Source organism: Molossus molossus, unplaced genomic scaffold, assembly GCF_014108415.1.
Source record: "Molossus molossus isolate mMolMol1 unplaced genomic scaffold, mMolMol1.p scaffold_m16_p_11, whole genome shotgun sequence".
NCBI lineage: Eukaryota > Metazoa > Chordata > Mammalia > Chiroptera > Molossidae > Molossus > Molossus molossus.
The window spans coordinates 57,036,922-57,064,051 of record NW_023425346.1 but is presented as its reverse complement, the minus strand read 5'-3'; the positions used below and the strand labels follow the sequence as shown (position 1 = coordinate 57,064,051).

The window sequence follows — 27,130 nt, the reverse complement described above, 5'->3', positions numbered from 1 at the left end:
CAATTTTATGGTCTTAATGGTTTGAAAAAAGGAAGTCAGATACAAAAAAGTCAGTGCTACATTTAGGAAGTGATCAAATGAAGGTGACTTCATAGGAGAGTCACCATTATGCTAATTATTTGCAGGAAAAAAATGACTGTCAGTATATTAGTTATTTTTTTTTCTTTATCCTTGCTAGGCAGACCTAAAGTACTTCCATATAGTGTCATACTATTTCTATTTACTGTTATAAAATTGCATAATCCTATACAAACTAAAGAATTCTACCTGAAAAAATACTTCGGGTGATACTAAAAAAATCTCCCCATTAAACTTCTAAGAAGCCTGGGCCTCTCTTAATTATTCTGGGTGTGCCACAGGAGCCCAGACTGCTTTGATGACGGGCCCTCACTGCCCTGGCTGGGACCGAGCTCAGCCAAGTCCCCTGTGGTTCCAGGCCCTGTACTGGGATGGCTCAGCAGCTCATTTCTACCCTGGTTCATTTTCTAAAAAAAAATCTCTATGACATCTTAAAGAAATTCTCTGTTAGTGAATGAGAACAAACTATCGAGGCTTGCAATAATTTCTGGACTACTCCATCTTCTGGAACCTAGCTCAACAATGGAAATTACAGGAATGAACAAGCACACACACACACACACACACACACGCGCACATGCACACACACACACCTCCAAAATAGCTGGCACAAAGCACAGCACTGTAGCCTTCACATGTTTGCTTTATTCTCTGAGAGTCGTAAAAGGCCCTCCGGCACTGTTTGGAGCTTGCTCATGTTTTCATTTACATACTATTTATTTATTTTTTCTAAATCACCTGGATAGTCTGACTTCTCAAAGCACTGGCAACTGGAAGCACTTCGGTGAAAGGGGAAAGCGGAGGGCCTCCCTGACAGCATGGGGGAGGCCAGGGAGACCACCTGCGCCACCGGCGCCACACCCCTCTACTGTGACAGAGAGGTACTCCTGGAATCACAACTGCCCGTTCACCCACCAGGGAGCACCTTCCTTTGCCCCACTTGGTTCCCAGATCACTTTTGTGGGGCTGAGCAAAGAGAAGGGATAGAACCCCGTTTCTATAAACAAGTGTAGAGCGACTTCAGGGACCATGGGGACGATGGGATATGGGGCGGGGGGTGAGGGGGGGTGTGGACGAGAGGAAAGGAGGAAGAGAGACCGGGAGAGAATGTTTCTGAAAAGAACCAGAGATGACATAAGCAGCAGCTGAGATGCTAAGACTTCGGAGAGAGGGTCCTTGAGGAGACGCACTGTGTGTTAGGAGAAGTCATTCCCTCCATACCCCACGCCCTCAAGACAACCTGCAGGAAAGACCAGGCGGCTCTTCCGTCTCTGCTGCCGGGGGTGACCTGGGCTGCTGCACCTCCAGACAGTCCCATTCCAGCCGAGGAACAGCAGCACTGTGCCGTGATCCCCTCAAACCACGACGCAGCCTCCGTGCACTCGTAGCTTTGGTTCCACGAACAAGCCACATGAGTGAGCACATCTCCAACAGTGTTAGTTACATTAGGCATTGGCTGCATTTAAATTCCTAGAATTGTGCAGCTTTACAAAAGGTCCTTAAATCAACTTCTGCGTCCCATACTTGACATAATAAACCATATGGTGTTGGGAAAGATCTTTTCCTTCTGGCACAGCTAAGGTCGGGACTGGCATTATAACGGTCCTAGAAAAACAAACCTTCACATTCCAAAATGTTGACAAATTTTAGGTGAGTGCTCTCACAGCTGCAGAAAGCAGTGAGTCAACGTTTCCAAAGCCCCTCTCTCTCCTGCGCGCGAAAAGACATGTAAATGTGCTTGGAATGAGGATACGTGTGGAAAGCTTACCAGGTTCTTAGACGTTCTGAAAAAAGGATCATTAAAATTTATTATTGTCGTCATTTTCACAACATTATTCCCACACCACTCAAAGGGATGAAATTCTAGTCACAAGAAGGATCAGACAACTTTCAAAAACCTCTTTGAAGTGTTTTCACTAAGACTTTCGAAATCAAACTGGTAGAAGGAGAGGCTATTTTGCTCCAAGACACAGAGGGTTGCTCTGCGGGGTGAAGGGGGCTAGCTCGCCCTGCCGTCTATCATGTGGGATTACTTAGAGCTACTTCCATTGATACCAAGCAGCGCATCCCAATCCTAAGATCAAATGAAGCCCACTGAACCAGAGTAGGCCAGAAATATGGAGATGATTCTGCCCGAAAATTAAAACCACCACAAGCACTGCTAGCAATTTAGATCCATTTGGGTTCTACATGTCTTTGGAAAATAACTCGAAATCTGCTTCCAGAGTGCATTTTATTACCACCCTGGGTTATTCGTGTTCACTTGCGATGTGACAAGAAAAGAAGCGACCTGGTCATCACCGAGAATGTTCACACTCGTCCCAGACAGTGCTCGGCCAGCCGCCGAGGCGGGTGCCTCAGGGGCGCTCAGACTAACGCGGAGGTCCGGCTGTTCTCAGGGAGGCTGGGCACAGGGAAGGCCTGGCAAGGAGAAGCTTGATGGGAATTAGTAACAACCCACACGGCTTCAGTCCCTCAAGCAGGGAGCCTCCGGGAACGAGACAACCCGTTTACACTCCATCACACGGTGCAGTTAAGACAGACCCGGCGGACGGTTAAACATCTACCAGCCAGCTCTGCGAAACAGGAAGAAATGGATTCCTATATTCCAGTTATTAACCTGTTAACCGAGCGGGACGTATAAATACGTCAAACGTTGCATACAGTGAAAAGGGAATTCCCCGGTTAACAGGTTGGTGGTTCAAATATCGGAAAACAATACTTTTCGGAATCCTATTTCCAAAAAAGAACAAAAAAGGAATAAATTAATATTTCCTGGATGTTTGCTATGGTGTTCTCTAATGAGGTGGTCTCCAAACAACCATGAGAGGTGATTATTATTATTCCCATTTTACAGAAAAGAAATGCAAGGTCAGGGAGGAAGGACACAGCCCAAAGTCACACACAGTTGACAAAGACAAAGGCTAAATGTGAATTCTATCAATTCTTCCCCAGACTTTGGCATCAAACTTTGAAGTGATGTTTAAACTTACCTGTAGTGTCATATACTTATGTCTTTTCATCCTGTATCATCAAAATAGGGGTCCCTACTTGGTTCCAAAGCTGACCTGTGCCTTGGCCTCCAGGGTCCTCCTGCCCACGGCCTGTGCTGTGTTCAGTGCCACTGCTCCGCCCACGTGCTTTGACCTCTGCACACACACATGCTCAACTTCCCCGTCTTACAGCCCCTTCCTTAACTCCTCTCCTCCTTCTAAGGACTGTCCTATTTTTCTTTCATACTTCATGAAAAGAATATTCCACAGCCCTGGATTCTACTTGACATCCTCTGGCCACAATCCAGTCTGAAACCTGTTGTTTCATGAAAACTGCTCTGGCAAAGGCCACATACAATTTCCTGATTCTCAAATTTAGTGGCCTCTTCTCAGGCCTCATCCCTCTTGAAGCCTTTGAAAATCTGGCCCTGTTAACCACCCTCTCCTCCTTGAAACCTGGCTTCCCACCAAGCACTTCTCCAACTCTCTTCCAAAACCCTCTGGCTCTCTTTCCTTCACTTGCTCCTCTGTCTCAGCCCCTCCCTTAAATGCTGGAGTTCCACATGCTACCATCTTCTGTTTTCGCTTATTTCCACAGACGACTCTTCCCTGGTTCCTTCCATCTACACTCCGCACTCAGCCGCCACCAGCGCACCTGTATTCCTAGCCACACCCTCCTGAGCTCCATGACTGTCTTTTCCAGTTGTGTCTGGATATCTCCAAAGATTCCTCAACAACATATGTCCAAACCAAACTCATTTCCCCCCTCCTCTCCAGTCTAATCTTTTTCCTTTCTTGGTAAATGCTGTTACCATCTGCCTTGCAATCTGGATGGAGAGGACCTCAGAATCTTCCTTACCTGGACTCAAAGTCCTGGTATCTCTACAGCCTCCACGTCTTATGAAGTACTTTCCTTTTCTCTACCGCCATTTAGCCCTTTAGCATGTCATCTGGTTTATACAACAGCCTCCAAAATAGTTTCTCTGATTCTAGTCTCTCATCTTCTAATCCATTCTCTGTATCACCACCAAACTGATCTTTGTAAAACAGGATATCCCTCTGTTTGTAAATTTTTAGTGGCTCCACATAGACTACAAAATAAGGCATCGATGACCAACTGAGCCTAGTCTATCTTTCCAACCTGAGCTTGGAGAACTTGCCTTCACCTGTATCTGTCAGCCTGCCCTAAACTACTTTCATGCTTCTGTGCCTAGAACGGCCCCTTCCTTTGGTCCACCCAGGAGACCCCTCCTCATTCTGCAAGGCTCCCCTTCATACCTGCTGTCTTCATCTTTCCCTAAACACCCACCCCTGGGTCTGAAAAAAAGAACTGCTCCCACATCTGTGTTCCCACACATCTCTTCAATACAGGGCTAACCACGGAGCTCGACAGGGTCATTTGCTGACTCACTGGCCCACTATGAAGCCTTCAAAGGCAGAGAGTGTATTATTCATCTTTGTAGCACCAGGGTTTAGTTCAGTGCTTGGATCATAGATGGATGCTCAATAAATCTGTGTTAAATGAACAAATTAATAGACCTTTTCCTGTTTGTGGTAGGCTGTAGCTTCATTATCACAACAATATGTGAAAACACATGTTATATATCAAAGAACATAGACAGCAGCTTTTAGTAATACATATGGAGTTTGGATTTCTATTAAAATCGTTTTAAATTCTGATAGCTGTTAAAGTGTGAACAATACATTGTCTATAATGAGGACAAATACAGCTGACTTCCAACATTGTGATTACTTTCCTTTAAAAAACTTATTTGCTAAGCTGCATTTTAGACCATTCCTTCGTTCATTCATTTGGTCATCCATTCACTCCTTCATTCACAACATACCTTTTCAAAGAGAAGATGAACTTAAAATTTTCCACTTGTTTCAGCTAGCACATGTTTTATCTGCCCAGGGGTCTCCGTCGTCCTCTCTAGTGCAGGGAGTGACTATTGCAGGGAAAAACTACCCAAGTCCATTACACTGACCACTTTTAATTCTGTATTATTTCTTAAAAGCAAAGATTTCTTTCTATTATTCATTGAATCAGTCTCCTAACTAGAACTTTTCAAATCCAAAAAGTTAACACAGTATTTTGTACCCGAATCTCTTCCAAGGCATATTAGGCACGACATAATGACAAGCAAATGTTGTATCTGACTATGTCACACTGCTAACCTTCATCTTTCGAGTCTGCAATGTCATTATCTTCCTGTCGCAATGGGTGCCCATGGAAACATGCCCACGGAAAGCGCCCCAGAAGATGTCCCTGTGCTGACACTGACGATGCACCTGACGTGTTCCTTTACTGTCCTTGGTGAAGAACAGAACATTTGACTTTGGGTTCACTCCTCAGAGAATTCACTGTGAGCTGCAGGTGGACTCACCTGGCGAGTTCTGGGGAGAGGACACAGGGGAGCCACGTGGGGACTGACAGTAGCTGGGGTGGAGTAAGGCATGTGGAGGCACATAAGACATTATCTCTTCTTCAAATAAACTGGGGAAAAACAAGAAACAAAATGCGTACTTTAGCGGGTGAGGTGGGGAAAGCCTTGTTTCCACAATGAGTAAGACAGTCGATCTCCAGCTCTCGTTCTGACCCATCGCACCTGAGGTCTAGTCCACATCCCACAGGGAGCCTCGGCCCTGCCGGTAACTCTCCGGACAGGCTGGCTGGCTGCTGCCGCTTTTGTGAAACCTGTGGTTACTTGTCTGTTTTCCTATCAACTTTGGACAACGTAAGTTCTGTTTTGCCACTTTAATCTGTGAGTTTGAGTTTACATGTTGGTTTGAAATAGTACCTGGTTTTTTAAATTTGGGAATAAGATTCAAACACAACAGACATTTAGTCAGAACCCATATGGATACACAAAGTATGTTTTATATCTTCATGCCAAGAAACAGACAGCAGTCTCAGCCTTCAAAGCTTAAGCTTTAAATGGAGAGGTAAAAGAAAAATAAAGCAAAATACCTCCTAAATAATTAGCTCCCTCGTTTACTCTGGCTTTATAATGTTTTTCAAATGTGAGGGTTTTGATGTTAGATTATTCAATCCAGTATCTTCTGTTTCTAATAGTCTTCTAAAAGATAGTAAGCAGATATGTGATATCTTGGAGTCCCATAATATCATAAATATTATGATAATGAAAAGCAGTATTGATTACGCTAAGCTCAAATATACAAACACTTAAAATAGAATTAGAACAACAATAAAAGAGTTTTTAAATTAAGAGGTGGAAGTAGGTTTCCTTTAAACTTGGCCAAATCTAGAAACTTGTTACTTGTTTTCAGAAGAAATTCAGAAAAAGTGGCAACAGTTTAATCTTGTAAAGAAAGGACTGCCAAGGACTAAAGTGCTGGTTGTCTACCGAGGCAATTTTGCCCTTCCCCACACTGTCCCAGGACATCTGGCAATGTTTGAGGACATTTGTGGTTGCCATAACTGGGAAGAGGGGGTGCTTTTGGTATCTAGTGGGTAGAGGCCAGGATGCTGATAAACATCTTACAATACACAGACATACCCAGCCCACAAGGTCAATACTTCTGAGACTAAGAAATCCCGGGTTACAGCAATGCAATAACAACTCGGTAAGTCTTTCCCTCGTTCTTCATCCACATGTCAGCTAAACCAACCATTGTAGCAAAAGCATTTTTAGACATGATATTTTTTAAAGTTATCTCTCCACTTTTAAACTACAGAAGTTAGAAAATTTGGAAACAGACACAGTAAGTGATCATATTTTTAATACCACATTAAACCCAGAAACAGTTATTTCTCTTTTTCAGTAAATCAATAGCCATTGAAATAATGTGAATTTAAAATTAATTGCTAATGAAAAGTCCCATGTAACAGTTGCTACCACAAAGATATAGCTATATTAATCGTAGAGTAGGAATTAGCACCCTCTCCTCAGACATCTACGTCTGTGTTCCAGTTTTAATAAATGTTAACATAATTATTTTTACTTCAGACGAACACACATGCATACCTACAGATTTGTATATATACACACATAAGTGCATATATATCTGCACGTGTGCAAGTGTGCATATGAAGTGCCTTTTGTTCTCCTCTATCATGACTTGAAGAGGTATCCTTCCATAGTTTTGTATTTTGCAACATATATGTATAGATGAACAATACATAGTTTTGCCTAATGCACTGCTAAAAATTACAATAGCTATATGTACATAGCTTTCTTGAACATTCTGTTCAACAATATAATTCTGATATCTATGTTGATATATAAGGATAGTTTATTATTTTTACCTGCCATGCAGTAGGTCATTCTATGAACAAAACAGTTTACTTGTCCATATCTCCTTTGACAAATATTTACTTCTCCTTCAACTTTGTGCTTTTATCAATAATGGTGCAATGATCATCCTGCATATATCACCTTGTATATATGTAAAAGAGTTTCTTAGTGTAAATATGGTAATATATTTAAAATTAGAAATGCTTAGTCATAATGCAGATGCCTTTTCAACTATATAAAATATTGTCAAATTGTATTCTGAAGAGGTCCTAAAAAATTGCAATCCCACCAAGTCCAGGCAATATGAGAATTCCTATTTATCACTTGGTTTTATCTGGTTTTTGATTTTTTCAAATCTAATACTGTGAAATAATATCTTATTATTTGAAATTGCATTTTATGATTGCTAGCATCTTTCCATAAGTATACTGGCTATTATTGCTTCAATTTCTATGAAATGCCTTTTTATATCCTTTACCCATTTTTCTTTTGGGTTTCTTCTTTTAAATTGATTTAAAGGCATTCTTTATGTATTTATGATATTTATTATGTGTTGTGAATATAGTCTTCTAGTTTGTTAACTTTATGTTTTTATATTTGGTCTTTCATTATGTAAATTTTAAAATTCGAATGTAGCCAAATTTATTAGTCATTTCCTATATGAACTCTAAAAGAGATTTTTTTTTCACATGAGTTGACTTAGTGAAATAATATATGAAATAGAATAATAACAAATGCAGCAAGGTCTTTTAAAAATTCGTGAGTTGTATAATGTCTATATTGGAAAATGTCCTTACATAGGTTTATTTTGAATTGAATCATTTCCTAGAGCTGGATCATCTCTACATTGCAGCTTGCTGACAATCAAGTCCATTTGTACCAGGAGTGATTTTCCTTTTTATGAAATAGACAAAGTATAAAATCAGGCACAAAGTCTTCCCCTATGTTCGCAACAAATCCATTGCTTTAGTTCATAGTCACTGTTTCAAATGACTCAAACTCCAAAGTAAAATAAAAAGTAAAGAACTGAGGATATCCCTAAATTTTCAATAATCATTAAATATTATTTTAAAGCATGAACAAGTAATTGTGTCACTGTGTATAATTATTAAAATAATAAATACATTTGATTAAATTAAGTAAGTCTAGAACTGAAAAACATCATTTCTATTGTAATAATTATAGAACTATTACATATAAATGAATTTCTCATGCTTTTTCAAAGGCTCATTAACTTCAGAGAACATGCTTATTTCCTCAAATGAGAGAAAATGTAGCCTTGTATATATCATTTTTTCAAATACTTTAAAATTCTACCATATAACACATAGAAACTCATGTAAACTATGGTGTTTACTTAAGTACAAATATTCTAATCTATATGGTAACTTAACATATTTAGGATCATACCGTCTAAAGATAATTTAACTAAGGACATGTGAATGATAATCATGTTTCTGTTTTGTGATTGTTTTTGTTTTTACTAATACCAAAAGTAGAATTCTTTAGTTTTAATGAAAAACCCTAGATTTCTAGAATGAAGTGACAGAGTAATATCCTAGCCATAATTTTGTAACAAAACTTACTATTTTATTACCGACCAAACCTCACACTGTATATTACTTGACCAATAGTCTTCCTGACCATCAAGCATAGTATATCTTCTTTTCAGAACTAGCTCAATACACCATAATCAAAGGTCACCTTCTTGACAGAAAAATAAACCCCTCTCCCTAGGTCTTATTCAGAGAGCCAAGTGAAATAAAGTCTCTGTGGGAAATGAATATATCCCTTTGAACTATGCTCCAAATATCCAGTAAAGGAAAAGAAGTTTTTGGCTTTAGTTTTTAAAATATGGTAACTATCAAGTGGGCAGTTAGCAATGGTTAGGGTCAAGGTCATTATGAATAACATGAATGATACCATTAGCACTCTGGGATCAATGAAACATTGCCTGATATGGCTCAGCATGACTTTACTTTTAATTCTGTGGAGGTTACAGTGGTGGGGTGTACCAACCGCTGGGTAGGGCAAGAATTATTTTACTATGGCCTCCTGCATTTGAAGGATAATATTAAAAAAACAAAAAACAAGGCCCAGCCGGTGTGGCTCAGTGGATTGAGCATCCTCCCATGGACTGAGAGGTCCTGGTTTGATTCCTGGTCAGGGCACAGGCCCAGGTTTCAGACTGGATCCCCAGTAGTGGAGGCAGGAGGCAGCCAATCAATGTTTCTCTCTCACATCAATGTTTCTATCTCTCTCTCCCTTCCTCTCTTAAAAAAAAAAAAAAATCAATAAATAAATAAAATAAAAGAAGCTTTTGAAAACTTGCTATTTTCTACTTTAAAATTGAAAACCAAAGCCGATCTAACAATCCATAAAGAAAATACCGTTGATCAAGTTTATGAAGGGCTATCAAGTTGGCAGTGAGTACCAGTGACCAAATTTCATCTTGATCTGATTTTCGAAACCTAAACTCTGAAAACCAGCAAGTAAATAAATATTATTGAATCAGCAAAAGGGGACAAAGCACAATTTAAGCAAAAAATCTGAAAGAGCCCTGGCCAGTTTGGCTCAGCTGTTACAGCGTCAGCCTGTGGACCAGAGTCCTGGGTTCAGTTCCCGCTAAGGGCATGTACCTTGGTTGTAGATTGTCCCCGGCCCCGGTTGTGGTTGTGTGGGTGGCAACAAGTCGATGTGTCTCTCTCACATCGATGTTTCTCTCTCTCTCTTCCCCCCTCTCTCCCTCCCACTCTATCTGAAGATAAATGCAAAAAAAGTCCTCGGGTAAGGATAAAAAAAAAAATCTGAAAGAAAATGTAAACATGACCTCTTCTACTCTGAAGGGGTAAGCTGTGTATACTCTTCTGTTCCATTCTGTGACTAGAACATTCCATCCATTGGCCTCCACACCACACCACCTCCCTTCTCTAACACCACCTCCTTTATCAGCAGGGTACAAACAAAATCAAACATCTCCATGATAAAAAATGCAATCTGAAATGAATGATCACAACACCAGCATCCACATCTTCAACATGAGTATTCATTCCACAAGTCTTCAAAAATAAAGGGGAACTTTTTAGGGTACCAATATTGTCATATTATTTCCTAAAATGCTCCAGAGACTTTCTAGTTCAAGAACTAGTGTCACATACCTCAGCAACATCACAAGGTCTGCATCACTTGAAAGACGCACCAATCCTGGGGTCCCTTCGGTGCGAATAAATTGGATCTTCTCCCTATTCAAGCAAAGAAACAGTTTACAATGTATTAGTAGATTTTCGGGACATAACTCAGTGATTTAGGTACCAGTTTTTAAAATAACGGTCACAGCATTGTGGAGGTACCTCTTAGGTAGCAGCTGCTGTGTGATACCCTAGGAATACACATCCAACACAGACATGGTCCTTGCCTTCAGTCTTAATGCTGGGAAAAAATTATTTTATTGACTTCTATTTTGCTGCCCAAGTCCTACTACAGGTAGTAGTATCCACCAACCAATAATACTCAGTCTCTGCTTTGAGTGAAAGCCTGCTGTGGGCTTGAATCTAACCAACAGTCCAGACCAGTGACCCCCAACCTTAAAATTATTTTTGTTGCTACTTCATAACTGTAATTTTGTTTTCTGATAGTCTTAGGCGACCCCTGTGAAAGGGTCATTCAACCCCCAAAGGGGTTGTGACCCACAGTTTGAGAACCACTGGTCTAGATCATTCAGGCCAATTCCTTGTTATTCCAAAAAGTGAATGTGTAGGGATAGTCATTTATTATCCTAAGGGAATTCCTTTAAATTATGTGTGATGAGCACATTCTTACTTGGAAGTAGATAGCATCTACGCATTATATACTCAATATAAGCGCATACGGCTCTTTCAAATCACTGAAAATTTGTAACATGTTCAGTTATTGCAGCTGGAGAAACAGACTATATGTCTACCTGTGTAAATGTATGTACACGTACACAAATGTATCAAACACAACCATGTGCACCATTTCTACCAGTATTATATTATAGATATATGAGATAACAGCAGAATTTTTTTTTCTATCTTCACCCAAGGACATTTTTTTTTCTGCATTTATCTTGAGATAGAGGAGGAAGGAGAGAGGGGGGAAGAGAGAGAAACATCGATGCAAGAGAGACACATCGAGTAGCTGCCACCTGCATGACCTCAACTATGGCCAGGGACAAACTGCAACCGAGGTACGTGCCCTTAGCGGGAACCAAACCCAGGTCTCTCTGGACCACAGGCCCATGCTCTGACCACTGAGCAAAACTGGCCAGGGCTAACACCAGAATTTTTATTTGATGAGTCATGTTACTATCTTTTATTCTTTATATGAATACAATTTTTCCTAGTTGCTTCCCCGGATTTACACCATGCTATTTCAAATCAAACCATATGATTTTTTATGAGATGAGGAAAAAAAAAATAGGAATATAAACTATGATACTGAAAGCATTACATTTGACAGGAACATAGGACCAATATAAGTATGTGATTTTATGTGACGTGCTAATAACAATGTATTTGGATTCCTGGATACTATAAAATAGCAAGTATTTATTTAAGCGTTCATTTATTTACTTTTTTGTAATTAATTAATTTATTTTTGTTACAGATGTTTCTCCTTTTTCCCCCCACTGATTCCCCCTCCCCCTCCCTCTCTGCCCTGTCCTCAGCTTTGTTGTCCGTGTCTACTGTTCATGCATACATGCATATAAGTTCTGTGGTTTATCTCCCCCCCCCATTCTCTCTTCTGGGGATTGTCATTCTGTACTCCACTTCCATGTCTCTGGGACTACCCCATTCCTCAGACTGTTATGTTCATTATATTCCACAAATAAGTGAGATCATATGATACTTGTCTTTCTCTGTTTGGCTTGTTTCACTTAGGATAATACTTTTCAGGTCCCTCCATGTCATCTCAAAGGATGAGAGATCTTTCTTTCTTACAGCTGCATAGTACTCCATTGTGTATATGTACCACCACTTTATTATCTATTCATCTACTGATGGACACTTGGGCTGTTTCCAGATCTTAGCTATTGTAAATAGTGCTGCTATGAATATGGGGGTACATATATTCTTCCTGACTGGTGTTTCAGGCTTCTCAGGGTATATTCCTAGAAGTGGGATCACTGGGTCAAATGGAAGTTAAATTTTTAATTTTTTGAGGTAACACCATATTGTTTTCCATAGTGGCTGCACCAGTCTGCATTCCCACCAGCAGTGTACTAGAGTCCCCTTTTCTCCACACCCTCGCCAACACTTGTTGTTTGATGATTTGTTGATGGCGGCCATTCTGACAGGTGTGAGGTGATACCTCATTGTTGTTTTAATTTGCATCTTTCTGATGATTAGTGATGTTGAGCATTTCTTCATATGTCTTTTAGCCATTTGTATGTCCTGTTTGGAGAGGAGTCTATTTAGTTCCTTTGCCCATTTTTTTAACTGGGTTCTTTGTCTTCCTTTTGTTGAGTTGTATGAGCACTCCATATATTTTGAAAATTAATTAAGCGTTCATTTAGATGTAAGTATTTTATTTAGATTTAGTTCTTATCTATAGAGCATTTTGTTTCCCTGTTTACTATTTTCATGAAGTTCCACTGCATTTTATATTTCCAAATTCCAAATTTTCTTCTTAATGGCTGAGAGGTTTGAAGGCAATGCGGAGGAAGGAAGGTTTAATTGTTGAGAGGGAAAATTCTTGAATGCACAGAAAAATCTACTGATTTTTCTCTCAATCACATAGTTTGGTAGAAGTGATAAACAGAGTTAAGTTCTCGGCTCCTTCTGGCTAGATCCATTTTACATAATATGTTAGCAACTATTCTTTTTTATTCCCAACTTTTTTCTGTCTTTCATTGCCAGTGTGTGTGTGTGTGCGCGCGTGCATGTGTGTGTGTGTGTGTGTAAAATGGATGGCAGACATGTCTATAAAGAAAGGCCCCCTCTCTGCTTAAAGCTATTTCAGTCTAAAAGCTCAAACCAATCAGAATATTTCCCTTCAAGTGTTAAAATCACATGTCTGAAGCACATGATGAAAACCAAGGACTATTATCTGGTGAATGGTTTTTTGATGAGATATTAAAGTTGGTTTTGAAAAGCTAACTTAAGATAAAGTTATTTTGGAGAAAAAATAAACAATAACTTAAACAAAGGGGTATTCTTTAAGGGTCAGTAACAATATACTTTGATCTTGAAGAATCAAAATCTATTTCCAACAAATACACAGTTTATCTCCTTAGTCTATCATCACAACGAACCAGGCAAACAGATCAAAATCAGAAAACAAACAGGCTGAGCACTCTCCTCCACTTCTCTTTCTGGACTCACAGGGCGGGTGGGGTAATGACAAGGATATCATGTTCTGGACTGTGGCTTGAATGTTTCCTGTGAATAAGGAAAAGATCATAGCTTCCTGAGTCACAAGGATGACAGGGTGAGGAAAGAAAAGGCAAAGACACCAAAGGAAATATGCCAATTGGGAAATTCTTCTTCACTTTCCAGATATTAACTCTTAAGCAGTGAAGGTAACTGGTCTGATTCTTTAGGCAACAACATACCAGAGGCAGGCTGAGACTAGTTTTCTACCAGGCCAGCTAATTCATCACAGTGACAAGTTATGGGTCATATGCTTCCAGGAACAAAACACTGGAACTTGTCATCTGATGTTTATCATACCACTAAGTACTTTCTTATACTAACATTCATTCATTCTTTCAGCAAACATTTTCTGAGTGCCTACTATGTGCGAGGCATAGTATCACATACTAGGAATCCAATAAATGGTAGGACACAATCTCTTTCTCAAATAATTCATGGCACAGTGGAAGAAAGTCAATGGGCAATCCTAGCATTAAATGAAAATACCTAAATAGTTACTTTCACTTAACTGAACTCTTTTTAGGTCTTATGCCCACTCCTATTCTATCAACTCCTTCCTAACGTTTTAAAATTTAGAAACAAAGAAGGCATTGACCAAGAGAACAGATCAAGGCTGAGGAAGAGACAGAAGTCAGCAGATATACCCAGAAATGTCACCAATCTTTTCTAAGAAATTAAAAAAAAAAAAAGAGGGAACTACTTCTTTGTAATCAGGTGTTTGGCTAATATTCTGTAGACCAGTATTTCTCAAACTGCTGTCCTTGTCTACTACAAATCTACAGACAAAATCTTGAGTTCTGGGAGAATTAAAATTTTTGTTTTCCCTTCGATAATCAAAATCGCTAACAATGAGGTAAGCATAGTTCAGATCATTTAGATGACATTTATGACTGAATGTTGCCATGTGACTTTGGTTCCCATGTTTGCATTTATAAGACAGTTGATGCCAAGTGATCAGAGATTAACTTCAAAGCGTCAGTGCCCAGCCCAGGTCTCTGGCAGGGCCTTAAATATGATAACAACCCTTGTCTGCCACTCATGTACAATTCTTTTACCAATTAAAAACACAAAACTTTTCTTTTGTAGTATTAGTTTGCATAATGACAATGATGAAGTAAGGCTAAGTAATGTATATCTAAGTTGCCATAGGCTAAAGAGAAAACAAAATAAATGGACTTGAAAAGTAAATGAGAAATGTATATTAAATAAAGCATAAAAGATATCATGATTCATTCTAAGAACAAAGGTTTTACAATAGTTTACAAATAAATAAAGTGGCAGTAGGGTGATCACAGGGTACATTTAATAGCATATGTTCTCTTCAGCACTGTATTTACTGGTGAACTATTGAATGAATTGGTTCATGAAAACAATGAATCAGTAGACAAAAATTAGCCATCAGTTAAGAAGGAAAAATGCTGACCATGATAACGCCACAGGTGCATATGATGGACCATTAGATGCAAAATCAAAACAATCAAGTCAAACACAACTGAAGCAAAAAGCACAAATGTATCTTTCCACTGACAATGGTCTCAACATTGGTGATTCGGCCTCTGGGAAACAAGATCTCATTAATTCAAATGTTACTGATTTTTTTAAAAAACCTTTTACTTAATTTATACGTCTTTTGGGTTTACCATTTATAAAAAATGTAAGAATAAAAAGTTTATGCATATTTTATATTTGCGCACATTTATGTTTCATTAAATAAAAGTGGTTAAAGTCAACATTGTAGACCTGCACTGTTTCTTTTCCTTTCATAATGCAAAGTAACAGATGTGGCTCCTAACAAATGTCCATGAGTTCACTCAGTGTCTGAAGGAAACACAAGTTTGAGAAATAGTGTTAAAGATACAATGGCTCTTATTAGGGGAACATTTGAAAGTTGCATTCATATATTTATCCAGTCTTATCTCATAAATGTATAGCATCAGAAGGAATATGTGACATCCTCTAATTTCTTCCTTCACTGCCTTCACCCTAATGAAGAAATGATTCCATTTTAGTGGCTTAGAATGAGGATTAAGATTATATTAAAATAACTTTTTTTTTTTTTAAATCCTCACCCAAGGATATTTTTCCATTTATTTTCAGAGAGAGAGAGAGAGAGAGAAAGCAAAATACCAATGTGAGAGAGACACATCGACTGGTTGTCTCCTGCACAACCCCAACCAGGGCCGGGGACAAACCACAACTGAGGTACGTGCCCTTGACTGGAACTGAACCCATAACTCATTGGTCCACAGGCCATCACTCCAACCACTGAGCCAAACCAGCTAGGGCTCAAATAACATTTTATCATTTGAGCCCCTCCACATGGATATGCTTCTCTCTGCACCCTTTGGAGCACTTTCCAGCACTTCCTCTCTCAGACTTTCTCAGGGCCACTTGGTTACAACATAAGTTCCTTTTGAAACATGAGTTTCTTGAGGGCAAAGCCCTCCCTTCCTCCTTCACTTCTGTGTTCCTCAGGTACCTACCACTGTGCTGTGCACACAGGAGTGCTCAGCAAAATACACACCAGGCGCAGGGTCAGTTAACGCCAAAATAACAGATTTGGCTCCTAACAAATTTCTCTGAGTGTACTCGGTGTTTGGAAGAAACTATCTTGCTATCAGTTTTTGTTGTGGCAGAGAAAAAGAGAATCAGAAAACTGATATCAGATTATTCACTAAAACAGAACCCACTGGGGGAATTACAAAGACAGGTAAAGAAGCAATCTGTTAAAAAGAGAAATCACAACTTATAAGAGGCTAAATTGCCTGCTGACAACCTCAGGAGAGAGTTGCTGCCTGTTGCTGTCTTTCAGATGCCCATAATATTTAGACTAATGTAACCACTTCCTCCCGCACATAGAATCACCCTAGTGATAAACCCTAGCAGAAGATCATTTGAGGACAATAAACACAGTCTCAAGACCGGAATTCCCACAGAAAATACTCTCATCGAAACCAACCAACTTTGTTGAAGTTAAAGATGGGCACGTGATAAAAAAAAAAAAATTAAAAAAAAAACCAAACAACCAGAAGCAGCAATGCATCTAAACCACAAAACTCTGGGTCGCAGACTCTGCAACACACATGGTTCCTGTAGACACAGTTCAGTAACACCTTCAAAAATACATTTGTTTTAAAAAAACCCCTGGGGCAATTTTAGAGAAATGACCACGACTTCTCTAATAGAAGAATGTCAAGAAAGGAAAATTAGTACTGATTATTTATCCACACTCTTTATTGCTATCACGGGGTATAATCTGACTTAAAGTATATATAGCCAAGCAGTAAAAAGATCCACTTTTCTACTTTCTATTATAGAGGTTAGAATTGGAAATGTTGGTCCATTATGGTCATAGGATACTTATAGACACATAGAAGTGACATTATCTAGCCACATGTTTAGGGCAAATATTTGTTTGTTGTAAATAGATTTAAACCAGTTCCTTGATAAGAATTTTAAAAGTTACTTACAACTATTAGACAGGGAAACTCAGACAACAATGCATTTACAATTACATCAACAAATACCTAGGAATAAATTTAACCAAGGAGAAAAATACCTGTACTCAAAAAATTATAAGACACTAAAGAAAGAAATTGAAGATACAAATTAATGAAAGCAAACACTGTGCTCATGGATAGAAAGAATTAACATCATTAAAATGTCTATACTACCCAAAGCAATCTATAGATTCAATGTAATCCCTATCAAAATATCAATGACATTTTTCACAGAACTAGAACAAATATTCCAAACATTTATACAGAACCACAAAAGACTCCAAATAGCCACAGCAATCTTGAGAAAGAAGAATAAAGTTGGAGAAATCATGCTACCTGATATTAAACTATTCTACAAGGCTATACTTATCAAAACAGCATAGTACTGGCATAAAAACACACACACAGATCAATGGAATAGAATGGAGAGCCCAGAAATAAACCCACGGCTATATGGTCAATTAATATTGGACAAAGGAGGCAAGAACACACAATGGAGTAAAGACAGTCTATTCAATAAATGATGTTGGAAATATAGGACGGATTCATGCAAAAAAAATGAAATCAGACCACTTTCTTAACCATATACAATTATAAACTTAAAACAGATTAACAACTTAAATGTAAGACTCAAAACCATAAAAATACTAGAAGAAAACTCAGGCAGTAAAATCTCAGACAGTTATATTAACAATATTTTTTTCTGATATATCTCCTTGGGCAAGAGAAACAAACAAACAAAAAAAATTAGGCTACATTAAAATAAAAAGTTTCTGCACAGCTGAGGAAACCATCAAAAAAACAAAAACAAAAACAAAAGACAACCCACTGAATGGGAAAACATATTTTCCAATGGTATGTCTGATAAGGGGTTAATATCCAAAATTTATAAAGAACTTATACAACTCAACACCAAAACAAACAAACAAACAATAACAACAAACGATTCCATTAAAAAAATCGACAAAGGAACTGACACATACTTAAATAGCAGCTTCTAGAAACTGCCAGGAGATGTCCCCCCTCCCCCCGCCCACCCCTCCAGCCCAGTTCAGGGTCACAGATCCTCCCAGTTGACGGGCTCCTTGACAGACTTGGCAGCAGCTCACTGGTTTGGGAGAAATGTCTGCATCCAAAGAACTCTCTGCACACTGACAGCGGGGAGGGATGGGTGGCACCTCCTACAGATGGCATTGCCCTTCCTCCGGAGATAGCCCCAGAGCAAGGAGACAAGGCTGTTCGCATGCTGGTTTCGCCAGGACACAACCGCATAGGTGGATCGCTCCCAACCTTTCTCTTACGAGAATCTGCTAGATGAGCCCAGACCAGACGACAGCCCTGAGTAGGAGAAGGCCGCGCTGGGCCCACCCGGATAAACATGACCAGGATGAACAAAACCATCTGTCTGTAGACAGCTCTTTATCAGTGTTTTCCAACGCGGGCGGAGGTGGAACACTAAAGCAGAGCCCACGAGCCCGATGGGCCTGTGACGTGGCCCCTGCCCCGGGCGGCAATCTTCTCCTCCCTTACGTTGCACAGTTGGATCCATGTGAACATTCGGTGTGGGGGTGGATGGACAGTGTCAAGTCTTCTTACAAATCCCATTAGCTTTATAAAATAGGTTTTCCGAACTCCTCCGCTGAGGTGCTTCTTCCAGCTCTCACCCAAACCCACGCGGGAGGGCTCGTCCGGGATGCGGGGCAGCGGCGCGGGCTCCAGGGCGGGGCACCCGCCAGGCTCCTCCGCTCCAGCCGCCTTTGTGGCTGGGCTGGCCGCTGCATCCCCGCTCTCCTCCGCGAGCCTCCACGCTGGTCCCCAGTCGGCTCCGGGCTGCAGGCTGCTCGCTTCCCGGCTGGGCTCGGGCTTGGAGAAAAAGGTGTGGAGACTCTTCTGGCCCATCATCCCGAAGCCCAGGGGGAGCGAAGGGGGCTGCCCGGGGACCCGCAAGGCTGGCGCAGGGAATTGAAACTGTTCTATTTGCCTATTGCTTTATTTTTTTAAAACAAACAAATTGGTCAAATGTGAAGCAATTAGAATGGACACACTAATAAAAAGCATGTAAAGGGACAGATGAGGCTATGGCAGTAGTTTGTAAACAGTAAAATAAAATGTCAAGACAAGGAGGGAAAAACCTCCAAGTACCAATTTCTGGAAAATAGTACTATAAAAACTACTCGTTTCCCACACTTTGGTAATCATTACTTAGAAGACTTTAAAAAAAAAAAAAAAAAAAGTCCACCCACAACAGAAACAAAAACATAAAATACTTTGGAAAACCTAGACAAGAAACATTGACTTCTTAAACAAGATAATTTTATTGTAAAAAAATGAAAGGGTTCAATGTGTGAAAAAATGTAAAAACAGAAAACTATAACTATTTTAATTGTATCCAATGTAAAAATAAAAAACAATCCCCACGAAAATCCCAGTGTATTTTAAAAGTTGAGAACATTATTCAAAATGTCATCTCAATATTCAAAATAATGCTGTCCAGTCAAGATGGTGGCTAGGTAGGGGCATGCTCACGTCCTCCCACAACCACATCAAAGGCACAACTAGACTACAGAACAACCATTATTCAGAAGCACCTGAGATCTAGTTGAGCCTAAGTCCTATAGCTGAGGATGTAGAGAGGCAGCCACATTGAGGCTCATGCAAGCAGGCTGGTCCCACACCCACATGTGGTGGATAAAAATCGGAAGGGATGACTGCTGAGTTGGTAGCCCTCAGGGAGGGAGGAGGTTCCGGCTGCCCCCCAGCCCAGGCTTCAAGTGCCAGGAAGAGAAACTTCTGGCTATGGAAAGGAGTGGGGATTGTCACTGAGTGAAATAGGGGTCCTTCTAGTGTCCCAGGCAGTTCCTCTTGAAGGGCCCACCCACAGACTTACTGGGACTTGCTCTCTCTGGGTTTCGGCGCGGGGGCAGCAGCTCGAGGGGCACCAGAGACATACCGGGAGGAACTGAAATGTCTGGCATCAGGATGAGAACTGAAGGGCAGCTTTCTCTCAAACAGAAGTGCTGGCAGAGGCCACTGCTCCTTTTCGGGCCCTACCCCACAGCAGAGCTGGCAAGTGGGTGCCATATCTCATTCTCCATCAACCTGTCTCACACTGTTCGCCCTGCTCTGGTGAGTCTCTGAGACCCTCCCCCACCAACTTTGGGGCCCGCGCAAGCTCTTTCCAGTGACTTTTCCATAGAAATGGCCTGTCTTGGCTCATGACTCAGGTTTTCCTAAAATCTCTCAAACAAGTAGAATCTGTCCTCAGTGTGCCCCCTAACCTCTTGCTAAGTAGCCTCAGGCTTGGCACTAACAGCAGCTGGCCTTCGTTCACAGCTTGGCCTCTCCTGAGCACCACCAAGACCCACACCTGAAGATAACTTTGTAGTTCATACCAGGTAACTGACCTTAGCCTGCACCTCCCATGAGGCCCCTGAGCCAGTGTCCCCAGTGGACAGCTTCAGATTACAACGAAGTACCACCCACCCACCTCCACATGCAACACACTCAAGGGGCAGAATCAGTGGGCACAAAAACCCTGAAGAAGTCCTGTTCTGTGGGGCAGGCCCCTGCACAGCTGATTTTCCATGGTGGTCACAACCGGTCCTTGGAGCCAATTGGCCTGGCAGTAAATCCCTACCATTGAGATGCCAAAAGCAATCAAGGCTAAACTACAACAGGAGGGTATGCACAGCCCACCTGGAGTACCCAGGTCGAGTAACCAGGGAGGCTGCGCCACTGCACCCTACAGGACACCTACTACATTCATTAGGCCACTCTACCAAGTCTGGGAGATGTAGCAGCTCTACCTAATACATAGAAACAAACACAGGGAGGCTGCCAAAATGGGGGGACAAAGAAACATGTCCCAAATGAAAGAACAGAAAAAAACTTCAGAAAAAGAACTAAACAAAATGGAGACAAGCAATCTACTAGATGCAGAGTTCAAAACACTGGTTATAAGGATGCTCAATGAACTTTGGGGAACAGTAGACGAATTTAGTGAGAACTTCAACAGCATAAAAAAGGTCATGGGAACAAAAAAGGAGAACCAATCAGAAATGAAGAATACACTAACAAAAATGAAGAATAATTTACAGGGAATCAATAGTAGAGTAGGAGAAGCTGAGAATCAAATCAGCAATTTGGAATATAAGATAGCAAAAACCACCAAATCAGAACAGTAAAAACAAAAAAAGAATCCAAAAAAATGAGACTAATGTAAGGAGCCTCTGGGACATCTTCAAGTGTAACAACATTCAAATCATGGGGGTGCCAGAAGGAAAAGGGAGAGAGCAAGAAACTGAAAACTAATTTGAAAAAATGACAGAAAACTTCCCTAACCTGGTGAAGGAAATAGACATACAAGCCCAGGAAGTACAGAATCCCAAACAAGATGAACCCAAAGAGGCCCACACCACAAATATTATAATTAAAATGCCAAATGTTAAAGATAAAAAGAGATTAAAAGCAGCAAGAGAAAAGCAGTTAGTTACCTACAAGGGAGCTCCCATATGACTGTCAGCTGATTTCTTAACAGAAATTTTGCAGGTGAGAAGGAATTGACAAGAAATATTCAGAGCAATGAAAAGTAAGAACCTACAACCAAGATTATTCCATCCAACAAAGCTATTATTTAGAATTGAAGGACAGATAAAGAGCTTCCCAGACAAAAAAAAAAAAACTAGAGGAGTTCATCACCACTAAACCAGTATTACATGAAATGTTAAAAGGTCTTCTTTAAAAAGAAGAGGAAGAAAAGGGGGAGGAGAAGGAAGAAGAAGGAGGAGGAGGAAGAGGAGAAAAGAAAAAGGAGGAGGAGGAAAGTGTAAAAATATGAACCATAAAGTGGTAATAAATATATATCAACAATTGAATCTAAAAAACCAACAAACAGGAAGAACAGAAACACACTCATAGAAACAAAAAAATATTTTAACTGTTGTTAGATGGGAGGGTGGTTGGAGGGATAGGTGAAAAAGGTGAAGGGATTAAGATGTAGAAATTTGTAGTTACAGAATAGTCATGAGGATATAAAGTATACTATAAGGATTATAGTCAATAATATTCTAATAACTATATATGGTGTTAGATGTGTATGAGATTTATCAGGATGATCACTTAGTAAGTTATATAATGATGTCTAATCACTGGGGTGTATATCTGAAACTAATATATTGTATGTTAATTATAACTGAAAAATAGAAAATGATTAAAAGAGATGAAACAAAAGTAATAATAATAATAATGCTATGTGCTACATAAATTTAGTCAAGTTTTCAAAATAAATTGATACATTACTTCCTGAGATCTAAAATGATATATTAGAATATACAAAGATATATAAATTGTTGTATTAAAAAGATGGATTCTGTATCTTTATATATGTGATTTTGCATAATGGAAATGTAATTACTTGAACTTTGGATTAAACAGAAATATAAATATGGGACTTACGTACCTATGAAATTTATTAACTTACCAAATAATTCTTAAATACCTTCTCTATGCAATATAAGATGTGAGCTTCTGTGAGGATTAAAAAGATGAGTAAGATATTGACCTTGATTTCATGTAGCTTGCACTTGATTTGGAATGTAAATAGATAAAAATAAATATGGAATAAAAAACAAGATATTTTTAAACATTCTAAACACGGATGGCACTATTATGCCATTTCTATTATGAATTATAAAAGTCAGACACATAAGGCACCTGATTTTTAATACAATGATACCTTTATGAGTCTGCAAGAATGTTTTCAGTAAAATATGTCCCAAGGAACTGATAGTAATAACTTATTCAATGGGATGTATTAATTGTATCCATTTGTATGCAGGATTATGTGTATGAAACAAGGAGATTTTAATTTTAGCTTTGATAATTTTTCTGAAGACAGTTTCCATGACTATTTAAATCCATTGAGAGAGACAAAAAATACATTAACATAGAGGGGATGCATACTTTGTCTGCTTTTTAAGAAATGCTTCTGATTCACTAATAAGTTCTCAATTTATCTAAACATATATATAAAAAGCAGATTTCATTATAAACTATTTTGTCCTATCGTAAATGATAATGCATTTTGGAATGGCTTGTTCTTCTTCTGGGTTTGGAGAAAGCATTGAGGCTGGATTCAACACTGATGTTTTTCTTTGGTCCACACAGAGCCCATTTCTGATGAGCTAGTGAAGAAATGACATTTTGCAGAACTGTTTTCTAGATAAGTGCAACAATATAGCAAAAATCAATAGTGAAACAACATGCCTAAAATATGGTTATTCTTTATGCTAGAAAATGGTTTGCAAATCCTGACTGAACTATGTATTAGCAAGAAAATACAGTGCTTTGGAGAAATATCCGGTGGATGAACATACCTATAAATTGGGAAATCTTTCAAAGTTATATCAGGGAACTATATTTATGGGTAAACAATTTAATAAATATATGAATGTGATGCTTTAAAAAAATCTAAATTAATTTTGGCTCTGAGAGTTCTTCTTTGGAGTCTTTCTTAGTTAAGTGATTTTCCAGTTAATAGTTATGAGATTCCATGCATAGAAAATGTGAAAACTAGACACATACATGATATATATGTCAAAAGCCTATATACAACTATACATTAGCATGTCCATTTAAAAAAAAAAATCATGAATAGCAATTATTCCTTTTGCAGAAGCCATGGAATAGATGACAGTGTCTAAGAACTTGTGCTCCTTACAGTTCTATGTACCAAAATCCCAAACCTTTCATTAGATCTATAAGATTAACTGCCTGCAAAGTTGTTTTAATACTCTTTTAGATGGCTTCTGAAATGTTATCTCAATGACACTGCCATGATGTTTTTTGAGCCTCAGTCATTTCTGCTGAACTTTGAGCCAGAAGGCTTGGTCCTCTTTGTAGGCATGAAGCAATCAAGGCTGGTTTCAAAGTATACATAGTGACAGATTTTAGACCAAAGCTTTCTGTACAACACTAGAAAGCATTCCTAGACAGAAGTTAATCATGGAACTCAAGAGACTCTTCCTCTATTTTAACTACAGAATCCCATGTGATCAGTTTCAGGGATAGTGGTTTTAAGAATCAGAGTAAATTTACAGCCGAATTACTTTAAACTGAGTCTTTATGATGCAATAAGGAATATTAGTTATAACTAATGTAATATTAACATTACTAATGTAATATTAATTTAATTTGTTGAATGCTTGCTACTGCTTACATAGTACCAGTGCTTTAAATAAATTATCTCATTTCTTCAAAAGGACCCTGCAAGTTAGAAATCTTTATTTCTATCTTACAGCTGAGGAAACTGTAACCAGGAGGGGTTAAATGCTTCATTCAAAGTCACTTGGAAACTAAATTGCAGAGCCAGAATTCAAACTAGGTCTGCCTGACCCCAAATCTGAACTTTTAAGATCTACTACTTCTTAAGGGCCATTAAGAGCTGGCTTCAACTTTTAATCATGTGGTTTTTAAAAATTTAATAATTATGTCCATGTGAATGGTTCATAGGAAAATAACAGTTCCAATCCAGATTCTCTGTTATCTAAATGTGGTACAGCAAATATCAAGTTTGTCATGTTGGCTCTGGACTGTGAGAGAGAGCTAGGCCGGCAGATGTATGAGTATCAGCAGACGTAAATTTGTGCTATTTTGATCATGGAGCTCAGATATGAGCTGAGATTAATATTTCCAGCGCAGTAGTAAATGTAGAAAAATGTATTTGCTAGAAAACTGCACAAGAAATAGGTTAGAAATCTTTAACACTGGGGTTTGTTTTATAAAAGCCAGCTTCTGGACACTTCTTTTATTACATAAAATTCTGTATCTTTTGAGAATTTTGCAACAGCATGTGTTTTTTTTAATGGAAAAAAAATTAAGTGTATAATTGAGCAATAACAAAATTCCAGGCCTTTTAAAATAGACTGATGGGAAGAAATAAAAGGCCATAGTCTGTTTTTGATTCTCTTCTGGTGAACCCTGAAACGTGTATCCTTTTGTCTTCTGTGGTTCACAATGTCTTAACTTCCAAATTACTAATGACACAAAAAATGGAATGGTTCAATTTACCAAAAATGGAAAGAAAAAAAAAAATTAAAAAGCATCAAAGATCACCTTCTCGTGGCAAGAGAACTTATTTAGGAAATACTAAAGGAAGAATCATCCCGGAGCCCAAAATAATGATCACTGATGGCCTGGGGAAAGCTAAACTAGTAGGGAGCAGATTTCCTGGCTGGACCTAGTAGGCACACAAGAGGTGAAATCCTCAACTCTTAATTCCATGTTAAGACACCTAGATTCTTGTTCATAATATAAGGCTGTACAAATACCAAGACCAAAATAACTGGTAAATTTGTATTCATTATATTCACCTATTAAACACTGTTAAAAGCTTTTTTTCTTAATGAATATGCTTTTTTTCCAGATCAAATATGAGAACATTTTATTTAAGTGTTTGTGTTAATGTCACAGCATACAGAAAGCATCTTAGAGCCCTGGCCGGTTCGGCTCAGTGATTAGGGCATCGGCCTGTGGTCCAGAAAGCATCTTAGTATGATTACTGTTTTTCAACGAGAACCAATAGTAAGATAGAGGAATCCAGGGGGGATGCTACCCATTTGATGGAGGTGGTGCTGACTTTTGAAAGTTGGTTTTTCTGAGGAAATTAACCTCTTCTGAGATTTAAGAAAAGAGAGAGAGAATACGAATTCTTAGCATTTGCCTTTGCATAATAGATGAAGTTATATGGAGTAGTGATTTACACACAGCAGAAAGCAAAAGTCCTATCACATTGCATGAAAACCATAGGCATTCTGCAGGAAAAGCTACAGGGATACAAACTAAATAGACGGCTTGCTCTCTTCCGGTTTAGGGGGAATCATTAGCAGAACAGGAAAAACAAAGCGCGACACCTATTTGAATGTCCCAAGGGCTAACACTTTTCCTCGCTGCACTATGGAGAAAACAAGGAGGGACATTTTCTTTCCAGTGGTCATGCTCCAAATGAGGAGGAATGCACCCAGGGCCATGCCGGTGCTGGGAACCCTTGCTCAGGGTATGAATGTAAGTTTCACGATGACCTTTGACACACAGGTACTCAGTGCTTCCATTCCATGTGTGAATCTCTTATCAAAAATATCACTGAAACACGAGATTCAAGAACCCCAGCTGGCTCTCCACACTTGCATTTGTGGGAATGCTCCTGACGGTGCACTTTCTCACTAAAACAGAATGTTCTCTTAGATATACACACTTCCCCATTGAGTTGTTATGATAAGCAAAGTGCTTAACTACCAAAAACTTCTCAGAAAAAGAAGTGTGCCGTGCGGTCCACGCTCTGTGTAGGAGGAACAGCATTATCTCACCGCTCTAAGTCCTTGCTTCCTCCACGTGCCCTGACTGCACATGCTTTTTATGGCCGAGTTCTGTAAATAGTTTGAGAAAGTGTAAATGAAACTTATTCAAAATACATTTTGGAATAAGATGGAAACTTACTTCAAAATCTATTAAATAATTTCTTAGCAACTGATTACCTGCTGAGAGCTACCTTAGAAGAAAGGTGACGCTTCACTGAGGGCCATTGGTGTCATTAAAAAATAGGAATCTTCAATAATCTTTAGAAGATTAGAGACTTTTAAGACTCTATAAAGTGTGTGTGTGTGGGGGGGGCAAAACTGAAAGCTACTCCTGGGGCGTTCCCCTCTGTTAGGCTCTGTTACGGTTCTGTAAGTCATTAAAGAATAATAATAATGGTGGGTGCCATGTTCAGATAGATTAAATCATATGATTTTGCCGACGCTGGAGATTTGAAGATGTTAAAGTGGTGTAAATAATAATGTGGAGAGCAGAGCAAAAGTGAAAAACTTCTCCAGTTTCTTCTTTCTTGTTGTGTGTGGTGAGGGGGTACT

The 27,130-nt window shown here is 39.2% G+C and overlaps 1 protein-coding gene, 1 long non-coding RNA gene and 1 pseudogene across 2 annotated transcripts in view; 1 reads left to right on the top strand and 2 right to left on the bottom strand.

The window, feature by feature from the left end:
• Positions 1-27,130, bottom strand: part of HECW2 (HECT, C2 and WW domain containing E3 ubiquitin protein ligase 2) — a 225,521-nt gene that overhangs the window by 50,351 nt on the left and 148,040 nt on the right. The window contains exons 18-19 of the mRNA XM_036254150.1: positions 10,489-10,572; positions 5,459-5,568 (exon numbers count right to left, since the gene is read on the bottom strand). Coding sequence (XP_036110043.1) covers positions 5,459-5,568; positions 10,489-10,572 — 194 coding nt within the window. The remainder of the gene's footprint in view (positions 1-5,458; positions 5,569-10,488; positions 10,573-27,130) is intronic.
• On the top strand, positions 5,568-8,269 carry LOC118625295. The gene is made up of 3 exons (XR_004958656.1): positions 5,568-5,809; positions 6,587-6,659; positions 8,160-8,269. It is a non-coding gene; the product is annotated as an uncharacterized LOC118625295 (long non-coding RNA).
• Positions 18,283-19,127, bottom strand: LOC118625293 (annotated as a pseudogene).